The following is a 17,582-nucleotide window of genomic DNA, read 5'->3' as shown; positions in this document are numbered from 1 at the left end:
TTTTCCATACCGAAATACTACTTGGTGAAATTTGTTGATTTTATTAAATTAATTATATTTCACCCTTTATCTGTATATATATATAATATATATATATATATACATATATACACACACACACACATACATGCATAATGAAGACAAACCAAATAGTGATATTTTGAAATCATTGTATGTATCTGAACACCGCTTGTTAGTGTAACACAGAATATATATATATATATATATATATATATATATATATATATATATATACAGAAAAGAAAAAAATCAAGACCACAGTTACACAGCTCAAATCAATACATTTTATTTGCATTCAAGGCTTCCCTATTTCTGACAAGTTTTCATGATGACCACATGCTCTGCTAATTGCCTAGATGGAAATATACATAAATAATATATATTGATTCCCTTATACAAAAAAGGTAAATTCACTCTGGACTAGAGTGCAATTAGAGGCACATGCACTCATCTATACATATATATATATATATATGAACAATGTATTGGGTCATCCCATAAATAATGCAGTTTTTTCAATTGCATGAACAAAAAGTTGGAGGGGACAGGATAAACTACCTGCATCAACTTGCTATAAATTAGGTAGTAATTTTACCTTGTGCCTATTCTAAGTGCAAGTTTTGAAGAGAGCAGTTCGAATTTAACAGTTATTTTTCCAAAGCTATAATGGAAGTGACAAAGGAACATATTAGGCTTATTTTGCTTTATGAATTCAATAAAGATTTTTAAAAAATGCTGTGGTAAGTGTGAGGAATATTAATGCAGTATATGGGGATTGGACAATGAGTGTAAGCCAGTGTCAACGGTGGTTCCAGAAATTCCAAGCAGGAACCTACAGTGTAGAAGGTGAGCCTCGTCCTGGAAGATCTGTAGACCTTGATGAAGACATCCTGCAAACCCTGGTGGAACAAAATCCCATTGTAACTGTTGAGGAACTTGCAGAGAAGCTTGGATTTGATTATTCAGCCATACATCGACACCTGTGTGCCAGCAGAAAAGTCAGCAAATTGAGTCAGTGGGTTCCTAACAAACTTTCTGAGTCTAATCGTGTGAAGAGGGTGAATGTGTGCTCTTCTTTGCCATCACGTCTCATGAATGAACCTTTTTTATACTGAATAGCAGCTGGTGACAAGAAATGGGTTCTCTACAAAAATGTCAAGCACTGAAGACAGTGGGTAGGGACAGGAGAAACACCGTCACCCCAGGCTAAAGATGTTGCTATCTGTTTGATGGGATATGAAAGGTGTAGCCCACTTTGAACTTTTAAACCCAAATCAAACGATGACAAAGGAGATCTACTGCAAGCAGCTTGAGTGGCTTAAGTCAGTGCTAGAAGAAAAACAATCATCTTTGGTTTCAAGACGAAAGGTGTTCTTCCATCAGGAAAATCCTCTACCACATTCAGCAAAGACGACATTCCAAATGCTGGAGCAGTTTTAATGGGATACGATACCCCAACCACCGTATTCGCCAGACATTGCCTCATCTGATTATCATTTATTCCGCAGTCTTCAAAATCATTTTGATGGAAAAATACATGAATTCTGTACACAAGGTCAGAACAGTACTGGAGGAGTATTTTTCAACACAGACAAGTGAATTTTGGAAGAGGGGCTTTGCAAGTCTACCAGATTGATAGAAATCATTGTAGAAAATGAAAGAGAATATGTTTTAGATTAAAAAAGAACTTTGTTTATCTTCCTTTTGGAAAAATAAAAGAAGTACAAAAAACCGCATTATTTATAGGATGACCCAATATATTCAAACATTTGCATGTTGTTTTGATCGACTTTGAACTATATACCCCACAACCTATAAATTTGTCACTGCATTGCTTTCTTCTTCTTTGAAAAAATTATTACTATTATTATTATTATTATTATTATTATTATTATTATTATTATTATTATTATTATTATTATTATTATTATTATTATTATTCAGTAGGCACAGGAGTGGCTGTGTGGTAAGTAGCTTGCTTACCAACCACATGGTTCTGGGTTCAGTCCCACTGCGTGGCATCTTGGGCAAGTGTCTTCTGCTATAGCCTCGGGCCGACCAATGCCTTGTGAGTGGATTTGGTAGACGGAAACTGAAAGAAGCCTGTCATATATATGTATATATATATATGTATGTGTGTGTATATGTTTGTGTGTCTGTGTTTGTCCCCCCACCATCGCTTGACAACCAATGCTAGTGTGTTTACATCCCCGTCACTTAGCGGTTCGGCAAAAAGAGACCGATAGAATAAGTACTGGGCTTACAAAGAATAAGTCCCGGGGTCGATATTCTCGACTAAAGGCGTTGCTCCAGCGTGGCCGCAGTCAAATGACTGAAACAAGTAAAAGAGTAAAAGAGTAGTTTTATTTTTATAGCGTGCTTTCACTTCACTACCGAGCGCAGCTCTGTGTGCCTTGGGTATGTGCTGTGATTTGTTGTGATGCTCTGATGGTTACTGTATGGAAAGTGCTCTGTGTAGGATGTGTGCAGTGCCTAGTAGTGCAATTTTCTGTATGTTATATGTGTTTGTAAGTCCTGATGTTTTTGTTATGTATTTGTCTGAATATTTTTTTATCATGCCTAATGCACCTATTATGATAGGAATTGTTTCTGTTTTTAGATTCCACATTCTGGTTATCTCTATTTCCAGGTCTTTGTATTTTGAAAGTTTCTCCATTTCTTTTAGAGACACGTTGTCATCTGCTGGTATTGATACATCAATTAGAAAGCATTTTTTTTTTCATAATCTCTGATAACTATATCTGGTCTGTTGGCCTTAATTTCTCTATCTGTGTGTATTGGTATATCCCAGAGTATGGTTGCTTTCTCGTTTTCTGTGACCTTTTCAGGTGTGTGCCTATACCATCTTTTTTCTGTTGTTATTTCATAATGTTGGCATAGCTTCCAGTGTATATAGGTCCCAACTCTGTCGTGTCTGTGAATATATTCCTTCTTAGCCAGGACTGGGCAGCCAGAGATAATATGATTTATTGTTTCTTGTCCATCTCCACATATTCTGCAGTTACTTGTTATATTTCTTTTCATTACATGTTTTTGGTAATTTCTGGTGGGGAGGCTTTGGTCTTGTGCTGCAATTAAAAATCCTTCTGTCTCTGCTTTGAGTCCTAAACTTCTCAACCATTGCTGGGATTTTTATTATTATTATTATTATTATTATTATTATTCAGTAGTTTTATTTTTATAGCGTGCTTTCACTTCACTACCGAGCGCAGCTCTGTGTGCCTTGGGTATGTGCTGTGATTTGTTGTGATGCTCTGATGGTTATTGTATGGAAAGTGTTCTGCGTAGGATGTGTGCAGTGCCTAGTAGTGCAATTTTCTGTATGTTATATGTGTTTGTAAGTCCTGGTGTTTTTGTTATGTATTTGTCTGAATATTTTTTATCATGCCTAATGCACCTACTATGATAGGAATTGTTTCTGTTTTTAGATTCCACATTCTGGTTACCTCTATTTCCAGGTCTTTGTATTTTGAGAGTTTCTCCATTTCTTTTAGAGACACGTTGTCATCTGCCGGTATTGATATATCAATTAGAAAGCATTTTTTTTCTTCATGATCTCTGACTTATTATTATTATTATTATTGTTATCATCATCATCATCATCATCATTATTATTATTATTATTATTATTATTATTATTATTATTGTTATTATTATTATTATTATTACCATTATTATTATTACTATTATTATCATGGCCACCATACTGTGAAGTCATGGAAATTTGATGCTCCATAAGTTGAAAAAGTGTTTGTAATCTTTTCGGCCTTCTAAACCCCCCTCCCCTATTTTGCAAGCAAAAGCAAATATATTTGGAATTTTCTGTAATTATTTAAAGATGGCTGATAAAGAAGCCATCATAATGTTCAACAAAGGAACGTGCTTCTTGTCAGGAAAAATAGAGAATGAGAGAAAGATTGAGAATATGAATATCGAATGGACTAAACTTGATGTCACCAAGGCAAATATTTCGTTTCTATAATAAATAATAAATGCACCCTTTTAAAGCCTAGCCAGGCTCATGGGCCTGGTTTCCCAGTTTCAATGGCGTATGTGTTCCCCAGCTGGATGGGACGCCAGTCCATCACAGCGTTACTCCTTTTTGCCAGCTGAGTGGACTGGAGCAATGTGAAATGAAGTGTTTTGCTCAAGAACACAATGCGTTGCCTGGTCCAGGAATCGAAACCACAATCTTACGATCGTGATGCTGACACCCTAACCACTAAGCCATGTGCCTCCACTATTTCGTCTCAAAGCAATGTCAAAACTTTTGGTGTCAACAACAAGAACAACAACAATAACAGCAACAGCAGTGACAATGATAACAACAGCGACAACAACAACAATAACATCAGCAATACGAAAGAAATGAAACATAAAAATGCAAATATCGCCTCTGCTTCTTTTGCATTTGTGGCGGGAAATATGGAAAGTTTCCACATAGATGAAGAAGAATTAAAAGTGGCAAGAAAATTTGTAAAAAGTAATGGGAGAAGGATAGCTCTAAACCCTCCATCTGTTGTGATAGAAAATATCGCAAGATGCATGGTAATACATTGTTGCATTGGAGTTAAGTCTGTTGGGACCAATAGTTTAATTAGGGGCTATTTCTTTTCTTGGAAGTCCTTGGTAACAATATTTGATCAATTACCCTGATCTCTCTGTCTGTGCATATTGTCATATCCCAGAGTATGGGTGGCACAAGACCAGCAATTTTGGGAGAAGTAAATTACTTTGACTTCAGTACTTAACTGGTCCTTATTTTATCGACCCCAATAGGATGAAAGGCAAAGTTAACCTCTACAGAATTTGAACTCAGAACACAAAGATAGATGAAATGCCTCCAAACATTTTGCCTGACATACTAATGATTCTGTCAGATCAACACCTTATTGATAATTGATTACAGATTAAGTTTATCTTAATTGGTTTGGTGGGGGCAACCTTTTCTTGCATGCAACACTTATTTCAGATTATGCATTCTGAAACAGCTCTTTAAAATGGATAGCCTGTTTGTTGATGACCTTTCCTAATTTTAGTTCTGCTTAACTAAGCAACCAATCAAACAAGTCCACGTTATCTATAAATTAGAAGCTAACACTGGATCTCCAAATTAGTAATTTATAAAGCTTGCTTTGTTAATCAGTTGCTTAGCTACCAAAACCAAGAAAACTGATCCGGCCAAGTGTACTCTAGTTCTTTGATTAATAATACAATCTAATTATATTTACAATCATTGATTGCCCAATTTGGAGAATATGTCATATTGAAATAGCTGCATTCTAAATCTGAGGAAGACAAACCAATGAAACAAAATGATTAATGGCCCTGTTTGTGTATTACGTTACATAAGATAATGATTTGTTTTATTGGCAAAGGTCCACAAATACATGTTTTTGTTGATTGAATTGAAATAGTATATGACTAGTACTTTTTTTTATTAATACATGATGGAAAAAATTGCAAATTTGGTCCCAGTAAGTTTTTTATTTTTTTTTACGATCCCTTTTGATCAAAAACCTACCCCCTGCTTTTTTTTTTTCTTCCCAAAAAGAAAAGCTCTACTTTGTAATTTGTCCCCTCTGTGTTCAGCCCTGTGTGGCTAATAAAGAAGCATGATAAAGAAACATAATTTCAGTCACAAAGAGATGTGTGTAAATATTTCATCCTTTTAACATTCAGATCACTGTCAAATGTAATGCTTATTTGTTCATATTCTTTTGAATTAATCATGCGTTATTTCCTTGCTTTGAGATTTCAATGATGTGAACATCGATTTTTAAAATGATTCTGTTGGGTAAGTGTGAGGAGCTGAATCTGGCCAGTCTGAAAATAAAACATGTAGACTATTTGGGCCAGATGTTGCTGCTTTAACCCTTTTGTTGCCACATACCAGTTGAAATACAATGCCTTTGCTTGAATTTTGAAAATAATGAAGAATTTAGTATCATAATCTGTTGTGTCTGGAGAGAGTCATTTTCTTTTTGTGCCTTATAATATAACACACTCACCGGTAAAATTTCCACTTATTTCTTATTTTTATTTTCCTAAAATTTTTGTTGCATCTTGCAACTTTTTCAAAAAAAAAAGAGTCAAAACTATTGAAAAGGTTGCAAGGCGCAACGAAAATTTTAGGAAAATAAAAATAAGAAAAAAGTGGAAATTTTACCGGTGAGTGTGTTATATTATAAGGCACAAAAAGAAAATGACTCTCCCCAGACACAACAGAATATGCTTCAACACACAAACTCATATAAAGAATCTTGCAAACCAAATCCAAAAACGAAATATTAGTAACATAAGATATTTATTAATAAGCTGGTGTCTGGGACATAAATTAACATAAAATTTTGAGGGCAAGCTTTAATTTAGATCAGGGGTTCTCAACCATTTTTATTTGTGGACCCCTTTGATTATAATTTTATTCTGGTGGACCCTCGTAGTCGTTTGATGTTTAAAAACTAGTTTTATAGTAAATTCTTTCAAACTTCCTAATTTGTTTTTCACACAGGTTGAGGTACAGGGTGGACCAAAATGATCTGACACATTTGGAGGCTTAATAAAAGCACAAAATAAGAAATAATGAAAAGAAAAATTTTATTCTCTGAATGTACATATTTCATTTTATTTCATTAAGTTTTAAAAATTCTATCAGCTAAATGCTTCCCATCATTGTTGACACATTGTTGGAGATGTTCATGAAAGTTATCGATAACTCATTTCTTCTGGAATGGTTGCTATTTCTACACAAATTTCACGTTTTAATTCATCAATAGATCGAGGGCGATGACTGAATACTTTTCATTTTAAATATCTCCACAAGAAGAAATCACATTTCACCATTCCAGAAGAAATGATCCATAAAGTTATCGATAACTTTCATGAATGTCTCCAACAGTGTGCTGACAATGATGGGAAGCATTTAGCTGATTTAATTTTTTAAACTTAATGAAATAAAATGGCATTATATGTACATTTAGAAAATAAAATTTTTCTTTTCATTATTTCTTATTTTGTGTTTTTATTAAGTCTCCAAATGTGTCAGACCATTTTGGTTCACCCTGTATATAAAACATTACAGAAAGAAACCTGCTTGTTTCTTACTATACATTCATCTAAAGCAAAAAATTTTCAGGGAGCCCTTAAAACATTATTTTGGAACCCCAATTTGCCATTTTGTTGCGTGGACCCCTAAAAAACTTATATGGACCCTGGTTGAAAACCACTGATTTTAAAACATGAAGTTTGTATCACAGAACCAAGGATGGTCTTAGGTTGTTATCAAAAGAGTTAAATGCTAAAAGGGTGCCTCAATAGTGTCATTTTGTATTATTTGTCAACAGGTTTGATGTTTGAAAAGAGAAGAGTAATGAGAGTTAGTGATGATCATTGCATTAGTGGTAGTTTATCCAATTTTTTTTTTAGAAAAGTAAAGTAATAAGTGAATGTGTGTGTGTGTGTGTGTTTGTTTGTTTGTGTGTGTGTGTGTGTGTGTGTGGTGTGTGTGTGTGTGTGTGTGTGGAGTGCTGAATGAGGTAAAGTGAAGAAAATGGTCAAAAGTGAAAGTAGAGGTGGATTGAGAAAGAAAGATCATAGAGATGTCAAAATAGAATGCAGAAAAGAGGAGAGGTAGAAAGGCAGAATGGTAATCACTGAAGACTAGTAAATCTTGCTACTTATCGTTTTAGAATAGAAGTTTTTTCATGCACATCCAATCAATAAATAATGTTCATCGATATTTAATTTATTGTATATTCTAATGATAAACATATCCGTTTACTCTGATTCTACATATGTCTAATCGATTTAGTAGGAATATATATTGTTAATTTGTTTGTCATCATGTATACTTAGAACAGCCACATAACTGGGTTATCAAGCAATATTAATCTGTAGATCTTTGCTGCTTTCTTTTTAAATATAGTTGAGCAGAAACAACAGTTAAACCATTAAGTTTTAATGCAGATAAAGATGAGAGTAATGATAAGGGAACGTTTCAAAAGTGATATGAAATGTGAAGTGAAATAAATAAGGAAATAAAAGAAACCTACTTTTTGTTTGTCAGCATGCGATATCCTTTTCAGCAAACGTGTGTCATCACGTGTTGAAGGTTCAATGAAACAAACTAAACTAAAATAAAATAAATCATTCCTGGTTATTGCAACTTGTGAGAACAAAATAATCTACTGATGTCACAATATTACAAGAAAATGTTCTTGAACACATATAAACAGCTTTTATTTTACACTGGTGTTACATGTCTATAGTGGTATTGTGTGGAGGCGCAATGGCCCAGAGGTTAGGGCAGCGGACTCGCAGTCATAGGATCGCGGTTTCGATTCCCAGACCGGGCGTTGTGAGTGTTTATTGAGCGAAAACACCTAAAGCTCCACGAGGCTCCGGCAGGGGATGGTAGTGATCTCTGCTGTACTCTTTCACCACAACTTTTTCTCACTCTTACTTCCTGTTTCTGTTGTACCTGTATTTCAAAGGGCCGGCCTTGTCACTCTCTGTGTCACGCTGAATATCCCCGAGAACTACGTTAAGGGTACATGTGTCTGTGGAGTGCTCAGCCACTTACACGTTAATTTCACGAGCAGGCTGTTCCGTTGATTCGGATCAACCGGAACCCTCGTCGTCGTAACCGACGGAGTGCTTCCATAGTGGTATTGTAAATTGAACCTGATGTAAAATGCACCTGTTATTAACATCAGCAGAAGTGGAAAAGGATATTTTATTTGGGTACTGGGAACAATGGAAAGGTAGAGTATGATAGATGCAGTAGTACAGCTTTGTTTAAAAACACATTATATTTAACTAATAACTTCAAAACTAATTTTTAATGTAAAAAAAAAAAAAATTAAATTAGTTACAATCATAATAATACCAATGGCAATACTTAGAATGATAGCAGTCTTTGAAAGGTTAATAAGTAAAGAAATATAACCAACTATGAAGAAAGAAGAAATGCACCCAACACCAGAGCTGAAGACAGCTCCGAAAGTGGGGGCCCCCGCCATGTCAAAACAGTAGAGAAGTAGGGGCCAAAACTGGACATGGTTCCTCCTGATGATGTATTGAGCTAACTGGATCCTATAAAGGAACTGTTGAGGTAACAGACCACGAAACACGGTTGAAATTCCAACATGTATCTTAGCAACTCACATTCATACACAAAGCACGCTATTAATAAATGTCACTTACTATGGAAGAAGCTTCTCATCAACATCATTTAAATCTCCAATGGAATTCGGGGAGAGATTTCTTTGATTACAAAATTCTTCTGGCAACATGCAGATAGCGTTGACTTTATTCAGTTTCACCTGAAAATACAAAATCATCTATTTAAGGCTTGACTGTGTTGATGAGTGTTGGGAATGATGAAAGTATTGAGGAACCAGAAACCGCATTCCTATGGTTCATGGAATAGAAGTAGAGACAAGTGAAGAAATGAGAGAAACAAATTTATGTTTGGAACTTATCGAATGCCCTTACTCTTTTACTCTTTTACTTGTTTCAGTCATTTGGCTGTGGCCATGCTGGAGCACCGCCTTTAGTCGAGCAAATCGACCCCAGGACTTATTCTTTGTAAGCCCAGTACTTATTCTATCGGTCTCTTTTGCCGAACCGCTAAGTGACGGGGACGTAAACACACCAGCATTGGTTGTCAAGCAATGCTAGGGGGACAAACACAGACACACAAACACACACACATATATATATATATACATATATACGACAGGCTTCTTTCAGTTTCCGTCTACCAAATCCACTCACAAAGCATTGGTCGGCCCAGGGTTATAGCAGAAGACACTTGCCCAAGATGTCACGCAGTGGGACTGAACCCGGAACCATGTGGTTGGTTAGCAAGCTACTTACCACAGCCACTCCTGAAGTGATTAACCCATCAAGGCATTGTCATAAGATTCATTATATTCTTCAGTGGTTTTAAATGAAAGGGCTGGAAACTGAAGATTCAGCACAGCTCTTGTTTCTCATTGATCTCACTTCAAGTCAGCAGCCTGCATTGATTCCAAGCACCTTTTATACCTTTTCTCTACTACAGTGCTGCTTAGACAGCCAGGCAACTAACACTGGAGTTGTTTCCACTGCTCCCATGTTCTTGTCAGTACTATCTATCTATCTATCTATCTATCTATCTATCTATCTATCTATCTTTCTATCTATCTATCTATCTATCTATCTATCTATCTATCTATCTATCTATCTATCTATTTATTTATCTATCTATCTATCTATCTATCTATCGTTCAGTCGAGGTCGACTCTCGATTACTCGATGGATCAGGGTTCACCAGCCAGTTCTATCCTGGGTCACTTCTTTCAGATTGGCTATGGCCATTTCCGTGTCACTCTTGATGGTGTCAAGCCAGTGGGTTCTTGGTCGGCCTCTTCCTCTCTTGCCACTGACCATTCTGAGCATGATGTCCTTCTCCAGGGATTTTCTCCGCATAATATGACCAAAATATGCCAATCTATGCTTGATGATTCTAGCTTCCAGCGACAGATTTGGCTTGATCTGGTTAAGAACTTCTCCATTGGTGAGCCTCGCTGTCCATGGAATCCACAAAAGTCTTCTCCAACACCAAAGCTCGAATGCATTAATTCTCTTCTGGTCAGCTTTCTTTAGTGTCCAGGTCTCACATCCATATATTGCTATTGGGAAGACGATTGCATTCACCAATCTGCATTTGGTAGCGAGGCTGATGTCTCTACTCTTCCAGACCTTGCTCATGCTGACCATTGCCTCTCTGTCAGTACAGCACTTCCAAATTTTAATTAGTGTTTTCCATACACGTGATCTCTAAACCTGAAGGGAAATTGACATCAAGATAAGCTGGTGCTTCAATGTTCATGTCGGTACAACAAGAATTGCATATCCAATAGAATTGCATTAAACATTTTAGCATTTAAATAGAGAAAAGCAGTGAGAAAGCTTTTGGGCAATGTTTTTGCCGATTGATCATGAATTTCAAGTAAATTCTCTCTCACTCCTTTCCTTACTCTCTCTTTGTGAGACTGTTCATTCAGTAAGGTGCAAAGCTTTACTCCCTTTTATTTATCTATTTATTTATTTATTTATTTATCTATTTATTTATTTATTTATCTGTTTATTTGAACCAGTTTTCTGCCTTGTACCACTGCTGTTTCCTAATTTAAAGAGTCACTACTACAAGATTCACAAAAGTGATCGATCATAGCATACTCTTTTACTCTTTTACTTGTTTCAGTCATTTGACTGTGGCCATGCTGGAGCACCACCTTTAGTCGAACAAATCGACCCCAGGACAAAAAATTATTAAACTTTCCTTCCAGTCTATATTACAGAATATTCTTCGTTAACATGTCAGGATGGTTGAGAGCTCCTTAACTGCAGTTGTAGTGTTTCATGGTGATAAGGATGAGTCCTATGAATTACACTGGAAATTCTACCACACTGTAAGAGACAAGTAGGTCATGATTCACACTGCACTTCCTTGCCTGGAAGACAGGTATAAGAAGAAATTGATATAACAGTGAATAAAAAAAGAATTCATGTTCTTTACCTGGATGATGTTCGTATCTTTGCATCGAGAGTTTTCCAGCATTTCCTTCAATGCATTCAGTTCTCGCAATGGATTTTCCTCTAAACGTGCTGAAAAATCATTTCCACTGATTGTTTCTCCAATAGATTTTTCAAGAAATGAAACTTTAGCATTTAGTATCTTAGATACATCTGGGAGACTCTGTCTCGTGGCAACAGTAGTATCTATTGGAACAACAACAATAACAGAATGTAAAAAAAAAAAAAACATTAGTTTCTGTTAACTAGACATAAACACACAATATTTCTACAATGTGAGAATATGGAATATTGTAATATTCATACTTTTCTACAAAACATTAACTGTTTTGAGACAACAAAGGAGCCTGTACATAATCATTTAGCCTGCTAGAAAAAGCAACCAAGTCTCCCACAAATCACACCATACCTATCATTTTTTAAAAAATAAAGGCGACATACAGTATATACAGTATTTGAATTCATAAAGGTACGTAGCAAGGCCTTGAATCAAAACCTTACAGCTTCAGTAATTAGGTCCAGACCACCCTTAAATCAGGTGACATCTTCTGGATATTACCTAATAAACTTACTGAAATATCATACCATATCAGAGAATATTCTTTGATGTTCCTGCACTATGGGGTTTATAAAAGTGAAATTGCACCAGGATCAACACATAAGTTCAAGATAGTTCCCAAGAAGATAAATGAACACAAGATTTTTGATTCCAATGCAATTTGTGTTTAAAAGAATTACTTTGTATTCAATGTTCTTCTCCAGATACATACCATAAATACATTATCCTCATCTTTTGCCACTCAAATTAGTAGCCAGCCAGTTCTTAATCATAAGTTCATTAGAAGCACACCTCGGATGCACAGACATCAAGCTCTTAAACAGAGAAGTTTTCCTAAGTAAAGGAACCTTCAGCTAGTATAGACAGAGCATTATTCCTGCCTCTTACATGAAGCGAATCCTTTCTATTATTAATGTAACTATAAACTTCATTTGTTTCTAGCACTCCACAATACTCCACTGACAAGCCATTATGTAACTATGTAAAAATAAGTATAATTTCCACAACATTTGGGATCGAGCTATGGAAAAACATGCAGTTAAACTCCATAATAATCAATAAGTACCCATATAACCAGCCTGACAGGGGAATAGTCAAGGCTACAATGTTTTTGCTCATAGGCCTTTTTGATCAGAGCTGAGCTGGAGCTAACTGAAAAATCATTAACATCATCATCATCATCATCGTTTAATGTCCGCTTTCCATGCTAGCTTGGGTTGGATGATTTGACTGAGGACTGGCGAACCAGATGGCTGCACCAGGCTCCAATCTTATCTGGCAGAGTTTCTACAGCTGGATGCCCTTCCTAATGCCAACCACTCAGAGTGTAATGGGTGCTTTTACATGCCACCGGCATGAGGGCCAGTCAGGTGGAACTGGCAACGGCCACTCAAATGGTGTTTTTACATGCCACCTGCACAGGAGCCAGTCCAGCGGCACTGGCAACAACCTTGCTCAAATGTTTTTTCACATGCCACCAGCACAAGTGCCAGTAAGGTGACACTGGTAACGATTGCACTCGAATGGTGCTTCTTACATGCCACTGGCATGGAAGCCAGTTAGCTGCTTTGGCAACGATCACACTCTGATGGTGCACTTAGCACTCCACTAGCATGGATGCCAGTCATCGACATTAGTGATTTTTCTCCAGATTGTTCCAGGCACATAGCTTCCTCATTAATTTCAAAGCTGAAATGCTGATGTAGACCAAGCAACAATCCATCAGTGGCTGAGAAGTAGAGGACTGAAAGCACAGACTGAAGGTTTCATATTAGTAGCACAAGACCAAAGCTTGCTTACCAAAAACTACCAGGCTAATGTTCTTCAAAATGGTTCTGACCCTAAATGCAGATTTTGAAATTTGCTTGATGAAACAATAGACCAACTTGTCTCAGGATGTCCTATGCTGACACCAAACAAATACAAAACTTGCTCTGATAGAGTAGGACAGTATTTTCATTGGAAAATATGTAAACACTACAAAATCAGCACTCCTGCTTACTGGTATGAACATCATCTTGAGCCAGTCGTTAAAGGCAAAAATGTCACTATCCTCTGGGATTTTCCAGTCAACACCAACAGAACGATCCAAGCTAATCAACCAGACATAGTCATTGAAGACAGAGAAGAAAATACTTGTAGTCCAAGAGATGTAAGTATTCCCACTGTAAAGGAATTTGACAAATTAAGTAAATGTAAGGACCTGAAAATTGAAATACAAAAGATGTGGCATCTTAAAGCGAGAACTGTTCCTGTTATTGTAGGTACCCTAGGTATGATAAAAAAGGGATGTCAAAAACATCTAGATAATATCCCAGGAGAACCATGTCTCAGAGAAATTCAAAAGATTATACTGATAAGTACTGCCCACATCATTAGAAAAAGCCTATTGATTTAAATGACTGTGTAGTATTACATGAAGATATTTCTCTACTGCCCCTATCACTTACCCTCGCCAAGATTTCAGTCATACTGTAACATCTCTTACCCTTCACTCGCCCTAGGACACTGGATGTGTCTCAGCACAGCAAGTGATTGTAACAAGCATGCAGATCAAAAGTAAATAATGATAATAATAATAATAATAATAATAATAATAATATGCAGTACCAGGCAGTGGCTCTCATGGCTTCTGATCTTAACTGACTGGAAGTGTTATCATGTACATTGTTTTGTCTTGGTATAAAAGATGGGCTACAGCAAATATTTTGCTCAATCCACTGATTTGCTTGTCAGTTGTTTGACCATAACCTGTTGAGCATGACCCTTAGTGGCTGACGATATGTGCATCTCTGATCATGAGCAGAAGTAGTGGGAGAGCATCATGGCCGTATGTTGAAAGGAATTTTTGGAGGTTTGGATGATTCACCTTTGGAAACATGGGTAGTTCTTTCAACATCCTTAAACAATCTTTATTCAGGGACCTTTTGAGTGGGATGGGCTACTTGACTAGAAGAAAATTCTAACTGGGCCCCTCCTGCAAGGTCATGCACTGTTTATCTTGATATGAGATCACCATGTCACGCACATATGGTTGTGATGCATGTGCCTGGTATACCCTTATCAGACGGGTAGTCATGATGGGTATACTGGGCTACATATAATTTACCCTGGTGTTACTTTGATGGCATGCACTAATCTCTCACTCAATATTAATAGTAATAATAATCTTTTCTACTATAGGCAGAAGGCCTGACATTTTAAGGGAAGGGTTAAGTCGATTACATCGACCCCAGTGCTCAACTGGTATTTATTTTATCATCCCCAGTAGTATTTGAACTCAGAACATAAAGATGGATGAAGTACCACGAAGCATTTTGCCCAGCTTGCTAATGATTCAGCTTGCTCGCCACCTCAATAACAATAATAATAATAATAATAATAATAATAATTATTATTATTATTATTATTATTATTATTATCTGCTGTCAGTCGTTGCAACTATGACTGTTCATGGTTTTGGCAAGACTTCATAAGCTTCACAACAACAGTAACAAACAATGGTTTAGACACAAGGCCAGTAATTTTGATGAATAGGGGTTAATTGATACCGTTGATCTCAGATGAAAGGCAAAGTTTGACTTTCGAAATCAGAATATTGTGAGTCAACATGTGCAATCGCTGAAGGATATTACCAGGACAAAACAAAAATGGCTAGGAGTTACACAAAACTGACCATATAAAAATGTTATTAAGCAAAGACGTATGGAGAACCGTATATGTTACTTACCAGCAAATGTCACATTCGAAATCATCAGTAGAAGAAATGCCATCAATCCAGTTAGAAGAAAACTGGAGGGAAACCTTTGAGTTGCCATCATGGCATACATTCCTTGAAGGAAACTTACATGCAAGAAAATAAGTAACCTAGAGGATCGAGCTTTCTTCGATGTGTCAGAAATAGCCTTTAACAATTTTTGTTTTCTCTTGTTCTTGTAATATGTCAAAGAATGTGTTTCCTATGAATTTCTGTAAAAAATATTTAAAAAATGAAGATTAGTATAGGAATTTTGCTGACCCTCAATCGTTTTCTCTCTTTCTTTCACTTTGACTTGCCTTACCGATATTTAAATAAATATGTTAGACTAAAGGCATATACACACTCTACAGATGAATACAGCAAGCCATGTGGTTGAGAAGTTTGCTTGGATTTCTCGTGGTTCCAGATTCGATCACACTGGCAGGTACCTTCAAAGTGAATTCTGTATTTCTAAATAAAATACATACATGTATCTGTATTCAACTGGTTCAACAAGCCATAAGGCGTGACTTGAAGTCCTATTCAATACAAACTCGTATGTGTGTGTGTGCGTGTGTGTGTGTGCGTGTGTGGTGTGTGTGTGTGTGTGTGTGTGTGTGTGTGTGTGTGTGTGTGAGTGTGCATACATAATACACACACACATGCACACAGAAATAAAGGTATAGATGGATATGTTGTTGCGCCATCTAATGTGATTCTACTCAGAAGGCTGTAATATCATTTGACAGGAAAACGGTATAAGGAAATTCATGGAACAAGGTGGTAACTTTAAACGTCTTAAATCCCAATCACACATATATATACACAAGTTGAATGATAAATGGAAGTGGTTGATAGACATTTATTCATATATCTACATGCATCTGCCTGGGTTGTATGTTTGCTGTTAACCCTGGTGAGGAAGCTCATGAACAGCGATATGTTAGAACCTGTGCAGTGTTGTCGGTGCTGTTTATAGATGTTGCTAACGATGTTGGTGAGAGACATGATGGTGGCGATGAAGATGGAGGTCACTGTAATGTGGTCAGTGGTTTGACCTTAGAAGGTCTGGAAGCAAAAGACCCCGAGGCTAGGAGGAAGTGAGTTTTTATAGCTAACGGTAGGCTCAAATGTAGTTTAGAATAGACTTCTCACATGATTCATTTGGAGTGGCAATTGGTTAGGTTGCATATTGGCGTGCGATAGAGTAAGAGACAAATTGCGCCAATACCAACCAATCAGAGTAATAGACACAACGGGGTCCAAAACAGCTTCCAAAGGTTAGCTGTTACCTGCTACATTTGTATGTATATATATATATATATATATATATATATATAAGAGAGAGGAAGTTCATTGGAGTTCGCTGCAAAGGCGTACCAAAAATACGAAACAATAAATTCTTCATTTATTTAAATTATCTCTAACTCTGTAGTGAGTGCGCGATTTGAATATAGAGGCACCTACCTTCTCTTCGTAGTGACGGAGACCCTCCAGAGATGACTAGTCCTTCCTCACAGCCCCGACCCGAACACTAACGATAGCAGCTGCTAGCCCAAACCCTTAGCGACGTCCTCGCACGTCTTGTCACCTCCACGACCCACGTTGGAAAGGGCGATTTCCGCTCGCTGCGCACGCCTGACAGCTGACCCCTTCCGCTTGCCCTGCTTCCGGTCAACACACCCGGCTGCTGACGTCCGGCTGCTGACGTCCAGCTGCTGACGTCATCCCACAACTCTAAAAGATGTGTGTGTTTGCGCGTGCGCGTGTGTGCGTGTGCGTGCGTGCGTGCGTGTGTGTGTATGTTAACATACTTTAGTTTTTTGGGTCTAAATATATTTGTGATGTTTATGCTGGCACTTATGCCACACAAAGAAAATAAAAACTCCTGCTATTTCCACTTTCAGCTACTTCCCATATTATTTTATGCATATTTACCTAGTCATATTTCGCGCTATCTTATTTTCTATTTATCTAATTCGTTACTCTTTTACTCTTTTACTTGTTTCAGTTATTTGACTGCGGCCATGCTGGAGCACCACCTTTAGTCGAGCAAATCGACCCCAGGACTTATTCTTTGTAAGCCCAGTACTTATTCTATCGGTCTCTTTTTGCCGAACCGCTAAGTGACGGGGACGTAAACACACCAGCATCGGTTGT

General features: G+C 36.9%; 1 protein-coding gene across 1 annotated transcript in view; it reads right to left on the bottom strand.

The window, feature by feature from the left end:
* LOC115212334 overlaps positions 1 to 17,582 on the bottom strand; it is a 178,207-nt gene that overhangs the window by 122,240 nt on the left and 38,385 nt on the right. Inside the window, exons 2-5 of the mRNA XM_029781198.2 lie at positions 15,414 to 15,652; positions 11,609 to 11,811; positions 9,247 to 9,365; positions 8,094 to 8,172 (exon numbers count right to left, since the gene is read on the bottom strand). Of these exons, the coding sequence (XP_029637058.1) occupies positions 8,094 to 8,172; positions 9,247 to 9,365; positions 11,609 to 11,811; positions 15,414 to 15,513 (501 nt within the window). The 5' untranslated portion in view covers positions 15,514 to 15,652. The remainder of the gene's footprint in view (positions 1 to 8,093; positions 8,173 to 9,246; positions 9,366 to 11,608; positions 11,812 to 15,413; positions 15,653 to 17,582) is intronic.

The sequence above is a fragment of the Octopus sinensis genome, linkage group LG5 (assembly GCF_006345805.1).
Source record: "Octopus sinensis linkage group LG5, ASM634580v1, whole genome shotgun sequence".
In the NCBI taxonomy this organism is placed as follows: domain Eukaryota; kingdom Metazoa; phylum Mollusca; class Cephalopoda; order Octopoda; family Octopodidae; genus Octopus; species Octopus sinensis.
The sequence above is the reverse complement of the archived record's forward strand: the minus strand, read 5'-3'. Positions and strand labels throughout refer to the sequence as shown.